The 15188-nt window shown below is 35.3% G+C and overlaps 1 protein-coding gene across 2 annotated transcripts; it reads right to left on the reverse strand.

The window, feature by feature from the left end:
- Nucleotides 1-111: 111 nt before the first annotated feature.
- Nucleotides 112-4904, reverse strand: LOC146897250 (ubiquitin-conjugating enzyme E2 34-like). 2 transcript variants are annotated; one of them, XM_085735069.1, is made up of 10 exons: nt 4747-4904; nt 3020-3147; nt 2549-2603; nt 2204-2242; nt 2008-2071; nt 1860-1921; nt 1723-1762; nt 1517-1544; nt 800-891; nt 112-724 (listed from the first exon to the last, which is right to left on the reverse strand). In XM_085735069.1, the coding sequence occupies exons 2-10, from the start codon at nt 3074-3076 to the stop codon at nt 439-441; spliced, it is 723 nt and encodes a 240-aa protein (XP_085591195.1). In that variant the 5' UTR covers nt 3077-3147; nt 4747-4904; the 3' UTR covers nt 112-438. The 2 variants fall into 2 exon arrangements, with proteins under 2 accessions (XP_085591195.1, XP_085591196.1); XM_085735070.1 differs by having other exon boundaries at nt 4696-4904.
- Between the last annotated feature and the right edge of the window lie 10284 nt (nt 4905-15188).

Consider the following 15188-nt stretch of genomic DNA (forward strand, 5'->3'; position numbering starts at 1 on the left):
GCGGTAAATTACATTATGGTTTAATCAGATCAAGATTGTAAATCACAGTATTTGATACTATTATAGAGAATTGATATGATCATATGACCACACTCACGACCAACCACACTATTTTAAAAACTCTTAATATATAATTTGTCCATTCTAGAATATAAAATGCAGTACATAGCCCAGCATCATTTGCAGTATGTTTACGAACCAACACTAAAAGAAAACAAGCCTCCACATTGCAAGAGAATAAGAGTGACATGACATGACAAGTATCAATACCAAGAAACTGGCAAAAACAGACACGAAGGAGTAGTATCATATTTTTTTAACAGTCTCCATGTCCAATATTTCCTATACAAATCCTGTTAGACATGACAAAACCTAAGCAGAACATAAAGAACCAGTTCCATGATAATCCTTTTATGGACCCTTGTACCCATAAAAAATTCACAGCTGGAGTAGAGGTAATGCCATAACAACCCCAAAGATGGAGAAGAGTAATAACATCATCCAGGTTGGAAATCCTTGTTTTCTGTTTCTCCTCGCATCCTTCAATCCCTCAACCCTTTTCAAGTCTTCTCCTGTGGACTCTACATTGTTTTCCAAAACAGACCTCGGACTTTTATCTTGACCAGTCTCTGATGACTTTGGCTGCTCAGAAGTAACTTGTTCAGAAAGCTGCTGCTTGTTGTACTTCTCCACGTACTCGGGGAACATCTTCCTGAATGTTGCACTGCAAGGAAAGAGCCATTAATTGTGGAACACAAATCAGAGACATTGCTCAATGTTGATGGTGCGGTATACTTACTTCTTACAATTGAAAGACATTGAAGATTTTGCTAGACGCTGCTTCTCGGCAGTAGTAGTGTTTACACTGCCAGTGGTTGGACTGGTATCCATCTGCAAAAGAGAAGTCTGTCATACATCGTGAAGAATAACAAGCTGATAACATTTTCCTTTATATTAAATGGCTCAACAGCTTATGAACACCTACAACGGGGGAGCTTAACAAGTTTGAAAGTTGTATTAGCTTTTGTTAAGCCATTATTATGCGTACAAGTATACAACAAAGACTACTATGGCTACTCAAACTTGAGATCCCCTCCCATCCCAACCAACCTACCCAAAAAACCGCTAAAAGAGGCAAATGCAAGAGTGATATGGGCCATTTTTTTATGAAAAACCCTTTTCGGAACAACAATTTTAGGAATTTTTATTCATTTATTACATATTCTTAAACAAATGAGAATCTAAAAAAAAAATCTAAAAGATGTTTTAAACAAGAAGTTGTTTTGAGTAGTTTCTCTTTGAAATCATTGTTGATGGTTTTTTATCTTAAAAAGAGTGATTTTCCTTATGGTAAACAAACGCAAAATAACTTCTGCTTTTTTTAAAATCTCAAAATTATTTATTCTATAATCTGCAACAAACATGGCCAATATCTTATGAGCAAACAAATGCCATATGAGATGGAAGAAACCAGAGTTCAATTAGAATATGAAGAAACCATAACATAATAACATACCATGAATGAAAGAAGCCCGGTAAGTATGCTGCATTCATAAATTGGAAACATCATTATTAGTATGAAACTACGAAATAATAATGAACACATATATAGTCATATACCATTCCCTAGTGCAAACAATACAACCAAATTTCAAAAGAAAAAATTAAAACATAAAAGGGAGTAAACCACATAAAAGAACTTCAAAACTTGAACATACTGACCTTGATACAGACCACATTGGATTCCAACTTTCAGGATGAACTGCAAAAACAGAAAACCCCACAGAAAAATTAAACTGTAGCAATATGGGTAACTATGATACAAATCGGTTTGTCTTCCAATGGGTAAAAGAACTTACAATCGCTCATTGATAAACAGATCTTTTTCTGTGTCATGAACCGCCCATTAGGTGTTGTCATGCTACATTATAAAAAGTATGAACTTGGTTATTAAAGATCAAATACATGAAAATTCGAATGATCAAGAATGCTGCAACAAGAAGGCACCTGATTCCAGGAGGTTTATAAGGATATTCCTGAGGAAACTTGATTTTTCCATAGTAATATCCACCTAAAAAGCGAACAAAAAACGTAAATACAATATAAGTTGAGATAGTAATAAACTGGGTGTTGGAACTGCAAAACCAACACACAATACAGCTGAAACAAAATATCAATCTGCAACAATCATAATTTGCTAAACCTGAGAAAGGTGTTCCCTCGCTTCCTTCCAATACGTAATCTGAGATATGAACACATAATAAGATCAGCATCAAGTATCAACCACTAGCTAACAAATAAATTACAATGAAGTTGCTGACAATACAATATTTTGATCCTTCCTTGCTGACAATATAGTAGTATTAAGGAAAAAGAGCCCGAGAGCAAAAGTAAGGTTTGCTGCGTTGCGACCAGTTGGTCATATGGGTTTTACATCGTTTATGATTACATGTACCAAAGATTCAACATATTCTGTTTTCCCATTTTTGGATATTAGAGCTTGTCATAAAATCATATATGAAATGTGACAGTATGAAACAAAACTTACGCCACTCAAGAATATCACTTGGTGAAGGACGGGCCACAATATGGGAAACTGGCTCCTGCAAATACAGTAATAAAATTAAGCATTATCGAGTTGACATAATCTTCAAATATTATGATGATCTAGGCAATTGATACAGGCTGAAACAATCCACCTTTGTGAAGTACACACTGTAGCCTAACCAATCATGAAACAATTATTCAGAAACTATAGACACACTATTAAGAGGAGAAAGGAAACATATATAGGATGATGTGTTCCCAGTCATTCATGCTATAAACATTTCATCGGCCACAAACAACATCAAAATACTAAGCCCAGATACATAAATACACAAGAATAGAGAGGAGACAAACCAATGATCACAGAACAAGCTAACTATATAGCTGCACAACAAAATAAGCATTGGAACCATAAATAAAAATAAATAGTGAAGAGCAATTTTTGTCGGAAAAGTAAAAATTATGCACTTACTTTACAAAGTGCTCTATACTCCTTCTGAAGGCGCTTGATGCATGCTTTCTCCGCCATTCGACTGATTCAGAACAGAATCGAGAAGGACTACGCTATATTCTGTTTCTTTATTCTCAAAAAGAAATTTCCTGCTCAGCATTGATTATGAACATATATACATCAATAAATTGAAAATAGAATTAGGTCGTCATAATAAGCAATGCTACAAACCAAAAATAATGGGGTAAGAGTAAACTAAAAAAGGCGGTGTAGACAAATATACATGCACAAACACGTGCATAGACACGATGCAAACTGTCATAGTTTTAATATTGGGATCCACAGCATTGAATTAATAAGAGCTATAGTAGAATAAGGAGGTAATAATAAGCAACCTCTGTAAAATATCACAACACAAAACAAAACCAGTACCATAATGAAGAAAAATGGAGTAACTTTCACGTGAAATATGAACATAGCAGAGATAAACATGCATGCAAGTGTGCCCACACGTGAACTGTCATCAGTACACGCATACACACGTGTGAGCAGCCATCAAGGTACGGATTAGGATCAACATTATTGGGTATAGAGGAATTGCAACAAGAAAATTTATGAATTATGTGGTATGAAATCAGGGGCATAGTCACTTGACTATCTCAAATGGCTCAAAGTCAATCTATAACAGTTTTTTGTGATGATATAGTTTGTGAAATTTAACAGTGTCTGATAAAAAAATAAAAATAACCAACTCAGTCATAACCAACACAACTGTATGTAAATCATTTTTTTTGTGATATTAGAGTTTGTGAAATTTGAAGAGGATTTTTCCATGAAAAAAGCTGTCCAAATGTTATAAGACACGACACCTCAACAAGGAACTACAAATCCCATGAAAGACATGGACCAAATGACTACCTTAAAATATTTGAGTAACCACAATTCAGATGCCTACATAAAACCTATAATAATAGTAATATCCATCAAACCTATCATGTTCATAGAGAGTTATGAACCCCTCTATGGTCAGTGCTTCAAAAAATTTACAAATTATAACTACATCACCACCAATTTCCCATGAATATGTTCTGAGATACCTAAAGCATAAAACTACTTATGTAAGATTACTAAAGCATAGATAGATTATAAAACTTACTAACCTAGGACAACTCTCACTGCATATACATCATAAACATCAATAACCAACAAACCACAGCACTCCAAATTCACTCATCTCTCAAATTATACCTATGTATAAAGTCAAATTATTATTGTGCAAAACCCATCACAGATTCACAGTCATCAACAATACATAACTAAAATATAGTACAGAGGTAAACCTCATGTTTCTCTCCCTTGAATTATCCCTTTCAAAGTTATCCTCTTTCTTAAATTTCACATATTAAACACCCTATTACTCAAGCAATTCACATAAACATCATGATCCAAACAAAAAATTAGGGTAAGGTAAATTGATTTTGGGGTAATGCATTTCCCAAATTCCCATTATTCCCACCACGGATTCCAAAATCAACAATGATCCATTAATCAAAAACCAAAATTTCCACAATCAAATAATAAAAATGAAAATTTGATCAAACCCCACAAATAAAAAAAAAATAAAACAAATTAAAAATAAATAAAAAAATATATAGTACAAATTAAGCTATACAAATCAGAGAAAAAGAAAGGGAAACCTTGAATTATCGAATTGGGTGAAAGAAAGAAGAAAAGGGGTGGAAATTAACCTGAGATCCGATTTCCCCAAATACTGGTGGCAAAAAATCGTGAATTTCCGCGTTAATTATTTTGCCCCTTTTTGGAAAACGAAACAGCGAAAACAAATTCCAAAACGGCGGCGTTTAAGAGAGAGAGAGTAAAGAGTGAGTCTAGAAGTGCGTTTTGTAGGGAAAAAAAGTGATTATAAGATTCAGCGCTGTTATACACCGCCAAACAACCCACTTTCGGAAACAGAGTGTAACCTGATTTTTATCTATTTGACCATTTTACCCCTTATTTGTCAAGACATATATGGGTACTGAAGTAAGGGTATTTATGTAATTGTATGGAGGAAACAAATGTTCTTTTCTGTCTCTTGCCGACGTGTTATTAGAAAGTCATTAATATTTTTTGGTCCAATGGTGGAAAGAATAAAATGTCTCCTTCATTTTATGGGGTTTGGATCCCCTCCGGTGACTGCACCATGCAGTGAAATCTTGTCCATTGGAAATTAATTAAGTGGGAGTATTTAATGTTTAAAAAGACGAGAGAGATAGCTATTAATGGCTGTGATTAAAACTGGAGAAAAAACTGGAGAAACTTCACTGGAGAGGATCCTTTCCCCATTTTCTGTTGAGGTAATTGTCATGCCTTAATAACTTCGACGAATTTTACTATCATCGCATAAGTATAATCAATATTGTTTGGATACATGCACTGATTTTTTTTTAGACAGACTAGATGTAAAGTCATCATAAACTTTTAAAAAAAAATTATCATAAACTCATACATATAAAGTGGAGGTATCAGGGTTCGAACTTTGAACCCCGATCATTACATTTGGCCTAATAATTTTAACATTTTTGTCAGTTGAACTAGAATTTATTAAAAGATTTTCTTTAATAGTACAAAAAAAATTATAATAAAATGATTTAGCATTTTAAGAAAAAGATTTTTATGTGTATAATCAAATACTGTTTATTTATGTTTGTGATCATAGAAAATGTCTCTTACTTTCGATAAGGTGTGAGTTTTGGATCGCGTTAGGATACTCTTCATTTTTGTTGGGTGTTCGAGGTTCAAACCTCGACCCTCTGCATATAATAATGCATGTTTCTACCAATTGAGTTATGCTCACAGGGACAAGATACTCTTCATTTGTTTTAATATTCAAGTTTCTAAATATTTTTATATTTTTACTCAAAAAGTTTAATTATAATTTTAGTAGGGTTAGTTTTATTATCTCATAATCATTTGTAATCCTAACAATTGTTAAATAAAAAATTGTTAATTAAAACAAAACGAGCAGTCAACCTTCTCTAGCATTGTATTCTTCCTATTGCTTTGAAAAAATGTTTATCTTTCGATTGCTCTAATAGACATCCTTTGTATGTAAAAAAACTTTTGAGAAAATTTGTGTAGCTATAGCAACACTAACACATTCATTTTGGGTTAGAGCTTGCTCTGATGTAAGGATTAGAAAGGTCCTCGTTAAATTAGATTTTCAAGTTGCTATTTTGTTCATATTGAAAGGATGTGATGGAAGTCATCCTTGCCTCTTGTTGGTTTTATAAATCCCCGGTTTGCTTAGAGATTTATCGAGTTATGAGGTGCAAAACATATTTTTCATGAGACTAACCAAAGATGCTTTTGCAAAGTTTGGTTTAAGGTAGTCTGAAAAATTTAGAAATCTTTCTGTTATTCCTAGCTTTGTGTTTTTCTTTATCTTTTTATTTTTTTTGTTGAGGAAGTGTCTTTCTCTATCCTTTTGCCTGATTGTAGTTCTGTAGCCTTTCCTGGAGATTTTATTTTTCTTGGGGTTTTACCTCTTTTCCTTCAAACAAGAAACGTTAATCACTTAAACAAGCCGATCTACGGATAAGGTTACTAAAATCCTCGTTTTAGGTCTACAAAAAAAATATAATAAATTTTCTTTAAATTTTGTAAGTAGAAGGGTTTCATATGCAGATAAAAAAGACTTTGCATATCAAAATTTATTTTAGATCACCTCACTTACTTTTAAAGATTATTGGACCGACTATACGCTTAAATATTCACTTGAGATTAAATTAAGTTTAAAATTAAAGTAAGAAGGATGCTTATCAATTGAATCAATTTTTATTGGTGAATATGTTTTTTTTGATTCTATTGGTCTTAAATACATACAAAAATTACAAGCTCAAATTTTAAATACAACACTCTTTTGTGAATTTTCTTGCACCTTTTTATAAAAAGATTGTTTCTTATCAAAATACTTTTAATTTGCAATTAACAATAAATAATGACAAAAAGATGAAATAATTATCTCCCTTTAAAAATAAATTATAACAAATAGTATACTCATTTTTAATAAATTTAATATTATTATAAAAAATTAATTTCTGTTGTTTAATAAATGAAATCTTGCATTCAAGGTCGAAGTAACATTTCCTTTTTTGGTTTACAATGGAGGCAATAAAATTTGAACATTGATCTAAGGTACTGCACAAACCTCTCACTACTAGACCAATTTTAGCGGCTTGGACGAAGATAATATTTGATCTAAAAAAGGATGGAGATAATAAAATAATTAGTAAATATCCAAGTTTTTTTTTTTGACAAAGGATATCTAAGTTAATCATTTAAATTGTAGGATTGTGCCAACTTAACCCTCCCATATTATCAATATTTTAAAATGATAAGCCCTAAAATTGCAAAATGTTAATCAAATTTGTCTCTGTGACTGGATTTATTGTCAAAGGCACCCTGATATTATATACTTTAATCCAGATGCATGTAAGATATTATCAACTTTATATCAGTTCTGTTCCTACAAATTTGATTAAAATTTAACAATAAGTGATCATTTAAAAATATCGAAAATCTTGCATGTCATGTTGAAAGAAATAAGCATAATGGAGGGTTACTACTATAGAAGTAGAAACGTGGGGGTTGAAAATAAATGTGTGCATTCTACTAGATCATAGTTTAAGATTGTGACAACACATTACACATGCATGGTTTTGATGTATCCAATCAAGTAGAAACAATTAGGAGAGTATCCGATGAACTGCCAACTCCCTTGATGGTTTGAAAGTAGTAGCTTGACCCAGACATTTTTATTTTAATGAAATATGTCAATGTCATTTGTCAATTTCTTATATCAACTATGAACTACCGACAAAATAGCTCTCTTGGGAGGGGGAGGAGCGGGGGACAGAGATAGGAAGATGGAAAATGTACGGATTAATTAATCACATCTCGTAATCTTATAATGTGATCCTTCATATCTTATCATACAATAAATTTTTTTGGTATCTAGATAAAATGACAATAGTCATTGAAAATTCACACTAGAAGAATTGGTGTTTGAACTGCGATCATAGTGTTTGACGTAATAATTTCGATATTTTGTTGATAAATTAGAACTTATGGATTATGATAAATTAATTTAATTTTTTTTTGAACAAATCAAAATGGTATATATTACTTAAACCGAAAGCAATTCACCTCGCACAAGGTGTGCTAAAAGTGGTGAATCACTCAATGTCTGCTACAAAAAGGAGGCACCTAACAAGAGGTCGCCAACGACCAAATGACAAAGCCAAAAATTACATGACACTCATACAAAGTATTGGATGTCGCCACCAATCATGATAACAAAAAGCAAGTGGCGTATGATTCGAAGATAAACATAAATAAGAATTCAGCTTAACTTTTACAAGGATGTTGGAAGGATCAGTTACCGCATTTTTGAAGACCCGGTTGTTCCTTTCCTTCCATATTGCCCAAGTACAAGCAAGCCAAATAAATTTAAAGTGTAAATATGAAGATCGAGGCATACCCGCCAAGTGAGTAAACTGAAGAATGATTAGCAATCGATACAAGCATAACAAAGTCGATGCCAAGCCAGTTGCACACTAAATACCAAACTCTCCCAAAAAGATCGCATCCAATGAATAAATGATCTGCTTTCTCAATGTTACCGCAACCTCCGACACATAAATTGTCAATCAGTTGGAGAACACCTCTTCTCACCAAATTAGTTTTAGTTGGAATTCTGTATTGCAGGAGACGCCAAGCAAACAATGAAGCTTTAGACGGAACACGCTTATGCCACACCATGAGATTTGCGCCCTTGTTCACCGGCTCTTGGGAAGAATGAAAAAATCTGTAAGTCCCACGAACCGAATATCCATGAATAAGATCAAGAAGCCACCTCCAATAATCATGAATATTATCCTGCAAAATAATGTTAGTCAACAGCCCCACACATTCCCTCACACTCATCTTCCTACCACGCACAACCTCATAAAGACGACTAAATTGGAACCTCAAAGGGACTCCCCATAACTAATTATCAGTCCAAGAGAAAGTGTTTCGACCATTACCAACCACCCGCCTAGTATTGTCTTCAAACCAACTCCCCATTCCCGAACCAACCTGTTCCCTAACTTTACACATCTTCTGCCACCACCTAGAGGCATGTCGCCCCCCTCTTGAATATATGGCCTCCCACCTCACCATATCGTGCATTTAACACACGATACCACAACCTCTCCTTATCAACCAACATGCAACAACCTCCAACACCACTTTTCTAACAAAGATAAATTAAATTCCTTTATTCTCCTAACCCCCAAGCCTCCACTCTCCAAAGGTAAACAAATAGAATCCCATTATGCAAGCAATTTTTTTAGAAGCCTCACCCCACCCCCCCCCCACCCCCCCCCCCCCCCCCCCAAAAAAAATATTTTAAAAATAGATTCAATAGAAGAAATAATACATGTAGGAGCCTTGAAAAAGGAAAGAAAGTAAACCGGAAAAGAGGACATGACAGACTTCAGAATAACCAAGCGGCCGCCAAAATATAAAAACTTGTTATTCCACACTGACAACCGAGCTCTGATACGGTCAATCACATGATTCCAAAAACTGAGTTTTTTACTATCCCCTCCAACAGGCGGCCCCAAATAAATAAAAAGTATCGTACAAGTTCAACAGTGCAAAACAGAAGCAGCTTATCCGTAAAATCATTTTTAGTGAGTTCAATTAATTTAATTATCTGTAAAATCATTTTACTTATGAGTTTAATTACCATGTAGTGACAGTATAAAGTTTACACATGTAACGCCCCATTTTTATTCTAATATTTTAGTAGATGTGTGAATATTTTATATATGACTTTAATTGCTATATAAATGATTTTATGTGAAATATATGTTTTATATGATTTTTATATGAAATATGTTATGATGCAATTTTATTATATGAATATTGGGGTTGTGTATTATTTAAATGAATGTTGTTATTATTTGATAGAAATAATATGAGAAATAGAAATATTATAGAAATAGTATTTATTTTTGGTTAATGGGAATTAAGTGGAAATTAATAGAAATTAAGGGAGTTGGGTGAGAAAAGAAAAGAGAGATATTTTTGAAGTAAAAAGAAAGAAAAAGGGAGAGAAACATTTTCACGTGAAAACATTAGAAGAAAACCTGCTTTTGGAGAGAAAACCTAGAAGAGGCAAAGAGAGAGCTAGGAAGGAATCGATTGCGGTAGCTTGTCGTTTGGTGTTGCTGAATTAAGGTAAGGGTGGGATTCCTTTCAATAATCTTGATATATAATTTGAAAATTGATGAAATTGTTGTTCTTGAGTTTAGGGTTTGAGAGGTTATGTTAGATGATAATTTATGATAAAACATGTTGTTTAATTGTATGAATATAGGTTGTTTTACCCCTATGATGTATACTAAACCTGTAAACATTGTTCTAATTCATTTTGGGTGATTGGGGGATCAAAAATTGGGTTTTTGGAGTGAAAACTGGTCTTTCCTGTAAGCTGTGAATGTCCAAAATCGGGCCCCGAACTGCCAAAATCGGGCCCCGAATTCTGAGCTGATTTTTCAGCTTTGGTTCGACAAAAATCGGGCCCCGAACTGCCGAAATCGGGCCCCGATTTCCTGTCAGTCAAAACTGGAAAACACTCACTTTTTCGCCCGTTTCTGTTTTGAATTAGCTTTCGGTGTAAACATAAAAGTTGTAGATAATTGAGTTAGCTTTCTAATGGCCTTGGTTTGGAGTGGAAAAGATTTGTAGATTTTGAGTTATGATAAAAATAGTCCAAGTGGGTCTTTAGCAAAATTTAAGAAAACTTAGCATAACTAATCCCAAGTTAGTCCAAAAACTTATGGTTGGTTTCCCAACTTCAAACTTAAGTGTTAGGGCTTTAGTTGAGGTGTTTTATGGATATTTGACTTATGTTCTATTGATCAAAACTTAATTGCTTTTGGGGGATGTTTTAGACTTGAGCTGAATGTAATTGATTTATAAATATATGTTATGTTGTTGATTCCGTTGTTGACGTTGTTGTATCATCTAATGTCAAAGTTGGGGAGTGTGTCATAATTGTTTTAGGCACATATGTTGTTGTTGTAGTCGCTGTTGAAGTTGTATGTTGATATACACAAGTTGAGTCCATTTGCATACTCACATCTGTTGGGGGCTTATGCCCTGGAATGTTCATCATTCAACCCGTTGGGGGCTTATGCCCTGGAATGTTTATCATTCACCTGTTGGGGGCTTATGCCCTGGAATGCTTAGCATTCAACGCGCGTAGATTGGTACCACCTGCATGATGCATAGTTGTTGTTGTCGTAGCATTGTTGAGTAGTTGTTGTTGTCGTAGCATTGTTGAGTCGTTGTTGTTGTCGTAGCATTGTTGAGTCGTTGTTGTCGTTGTAGCATTGTCGAGTTGTCGGTGTCGTTGTGGATAATGTTGTTGTTGTTGTTGTTGTTGTTGTACCTTGTTGCTGAAATTAATTATGTTGTTGCTTATGTATTTATTTATATACTTTATTAATGATGCATGTTGTGATATGTTGTTGTTTTCATTAATTCGATGAATTATATATTATTATTATTGGATAAGTTTCTCACCCCTTCTGCGTATATGTTGCCTCGACCGTGGGTAATGTGCAGGTAATGATGGCTTGTAGGTTGATTGGCTGAAGTGTCTAGGGCTCTGATACATATTAGGATGGGGATCGTCGCGAGTGTCTTCTCATTTCTTTTATGTATCACATATTTTGGAAAGGACTTGCTATTAGAATAAAGTTGAATTATGTTGTGGCCTTTGTGCCAAGATTTTTATTGATGTTGAATTTGGTTAAATTTATATTTTAAAGAATTATTCCGCTGCAGTTTGTAAGATAATTTAAATGTTGGTATTTAAATAAATAGATATTTCCTATTTATGAAATTTTGATTAGCAGTGTGACACTCCGTTGTGTGGTTACTCTGATTAAATTAACTAATATTACGCTGTTGGGAGAACGGGGTGTTACAATTGGTATCAGAGCAAGTTGGTCCGTCCGGCCAATTAGTAGAGTCGTGTCGAGCCTAGTAGTGTTGTGTGACAATTTTGTATTGTCCTTGTTGTCCTGATTGTTGTTTGTTGTTTGTTGTGCAATCCCTAGTATGAACTGGTTGGAGTACAACCATGTTCATATTAATTGTTTTAGAAAGACGGTGCACTCTTCTTCTGCTGAAGAAGAGAGTGGAGCAGAATTTTTATCTACCAAGCAGCTGAAGCGATTAGAGCATGATGGAAACTTAATGTTTTCCCTGATGGCGTATTTGTCTGTAGATAGTCAGTCGATAATTGGTAGATTGCCCGTTGTGAATGAATTTCCTGAAGTTTTTCCTGATGAGATTCCAGATGTGCCACCAGAGAGGGAGGTTGAATTTTCGATTGATCTTGTACCAGGTACGAAGCCTGTGTCGATGGCTCCTTACCGTATGTCAGCCTCCGAGTTGGCAGAATTGAAGAAGCAGTTGGAAGAATTGCTTGATAAGAAGTTTATAAGACCGAGTGTCTCACCTTGGGGAGCGCCGGTATTGTTGGTGAAGAAGAAGGATGGTAGCATGAGATTGTGCATAGATTACCGTCAGCTTAATAAAGTGACGATAAAGAACAGGTATCCACTTCCGAGAATTGACGACTTGATGGATCAATTAGTGGGTGCTCGCGTGTTTAGTAAAATTGATTTGAGGTCAGGTTACCATCAGATTAAGGTGAAGGATGAAGATATGCAGAAGACGGCCTTTAGGACACGGTATGGCCATTATGAGTATAAAGTGATGCCCTTCGGTGTCACTAATGCGCCAAGTGTGTTCATGGAGTATATGAACAGAATTTTTCATGCTTTTCTGGATAAGTTTGTTGTTGTATTTATTGATGATATTTTGATTTATTCTAAGAATGAAGAAGAGCATGCAGAACATTTGAAGATTGTCTTACAGGTGCTGAAAGAAAAGAAGTTGTATGCAAAACTATCAAAGTGCGAGTTCTGGTTAAGTGAAGTAAGTTTCCTTGGCCATATTATTTCTGGTAGTGGTATTGCTGTAGACCCGTCGAAGGTTGAAGCGGTATCACAGTGGGAGACTCCTCAGTCAGTTACGGAGATTAGAAGTTTTCTTGGTTTGGCTGGTTATTACAGAAGATTTATCGAAGGATTTTCGAAGTTGGCACTTCCATTGACTCAGTTGACCTGTAAAGGTAAAGCTTTTGTGTGGGATGCTCAGTGTGAGAATAATTTCAATGAGTTGAAGCGAAGATTGACGACGGCTCCAATTTTGATTTTACCAGAGCCGGATAAACCTTTTGTTGTATATTGTGATGCGTCCAAGTTAGGCTTAGGTGGTGTGCTTATGCAAGATGGCAAGGTAGTGGCTTATGCTTCAAGACAATTGAGAATACATGAGAAGAATTATCCTACACATGATTTAGAGTTGGCTGCTGTGGTTTTTGTGTTGAAAATTTGGAGACACTATTTGTACGGTTCCAGATTTGAAGTGTTTAGTGATCATAAGAGTCTGAAATATTTATTTGATCAAAAAGAGTTGAATATGAGGCAGAGAAGGTGGCTTGAGTTGTTAAAAGATTATGATTTTGGCTTGAATTATCATCCGGGTAAAGCCAATGTGGTTGCAGATGCCTTGAGTAGGAAAACATTGCACATGTCGGCTATGATGGTGAAAGAATTTGAATTGCTGGAACAGTTTAGAGACTTAAGCCTTGTTTGTGAATTGGCAGCTCAGAGTGTGCAGTTGGGTATGTTGAAAATTAATAATGATTTCTTGAAGAGTATCAAAGAAGCACAGGAAGTTGATGTGAAATTTGTAGACTTGATGGTTGCTAGTAATCAGACTGCAGATGGTGATTTCCAGGTTGATGATCAAGGAGTGTTGAGATTCCGAGGCAGGATTTGTATCCCTGATAACGATGAATTGAAAAAGTTGATTTTAGAAGAGAGTCACAGAAGTAGCTTGAGTATCCATCCGGGAGCTACAAAGATGTATCATGACTTGAAGAAACTGTTTTGGTGGTCTGGATTGAAGCGTGATGTCGCACAATTTGTTTATGCATGTTTGACTTGTCAGAAATCGAAAGTTGAACATCAGAAGCCTGCTGGTTTGTTGACACCATTAGATGTGCCGGAATGGAAAAGGGATAGCATCTTCATGGACTTTGTGACGAGTTTACCAAACACGCAAAGAGGGCATGATGCCATTTGGGTTATTGTCAATAGATTGACGAAGTCGGCACACTTCATTCCGATTAATATCACCTATTCAGTAGCTCAGTTGGCGGAGATCTATATTCATAATATTGTGAAGTTGCATGGTGTTCCATCGAGTATTGTGTCGGATAGGGATCCGAGGTTCACTTCGAGATTTTGGAAGAGCTTGCAAGAAGCTTTGGGCTCTCAGTTGAAGTTGAGTTCAGCGTATCATCCGCAAACAGATGGTCAGTCAGAAAGAACGATTCAATCATTAGAAGACTTGTTGAGGGTGTGTGTACTTGAGCAAGGTGGAGCTTGGGACAGTCACCTACCATTGATAGAGTTCACGTACAACAATAGTTACCACTCGAGTATTAGTATGGCACCTTTCGAAGCTTTATATGGTCGAAGGTGTAGGACTCCTTTATGTTGGTTTGAGTCGGGTGAAAGTATTGTGTTGGGGCCTGAAATAGTTCAGCAGACTACGAAAAAGGTCAAGATGATAAGAGAGCATATGAAAGCGTCGCAGAGTCGACAGAAGAGCTATCATGACAAGCGTAGGAAGGACCTTGAGTTTCAAGAGGGTGACCATGTGTTCTTGAGAGTCACTCCTATGACCGGTGTGGGTCGTGCATTGAAGTCCAAGAAGTTGACTCCGAAGTTTATTGGTCCTTATCAAATATCTGAGAGAATTGGCACAGTGGCTTATAGAGTTGGTTTGCCACCACATCTTTCGAACTTGCATGATGTGTTTCATGTGTCGCAACTTCGGAAGTATGTAGCGGATCCTTCACATGTCATTCCTAGAGATGATGTGCAAGTTAGAGACAACCTTACGGTAGAAACTTTACCTTTGAGGATTGATGATCGCAAGGTGAAGACGTTGAGAGGCAAGGAGATACCTCTAGTGAGAGTTGTTTGGG

The sequence above is a fragment of the Medicago sativa genome, chromosome 8, assembly GCF_051527215.1.
Source record: "Medicago sativa cultivar Bolivia chromosome 8, Bolivia_mono, whole genome shotgun sequence".
NCBI lineage: Eukaryota > Viridiplantae > Streptophyta > Magnoliopsida > Fabales > Fabaceae > Medicago > Medicago sativa.

Coding starts and splice junctions, on each gene's coding strand:
- LOC146897250 (XM_085735069.1), bottom strand. CDS start 3,076: ATGGCGGAGAAAGCATGCATCAAGCGCCTTCAGAAGGAGTATAGAGCA. Junction 1,922..2,007: donor TATAAACCTCCTGGAATCAG/GTGCCTTCTTGT, acceptor TTTATAATGTAG/CATGACAACACCTAATGGGC. Junction 725..799: donor ATGTCTTTCAATTGTAAGAA/GTAAGTATACCG, acceptor CTTTCCTTGCAG/TGCAACATTCAGGAAGATGT.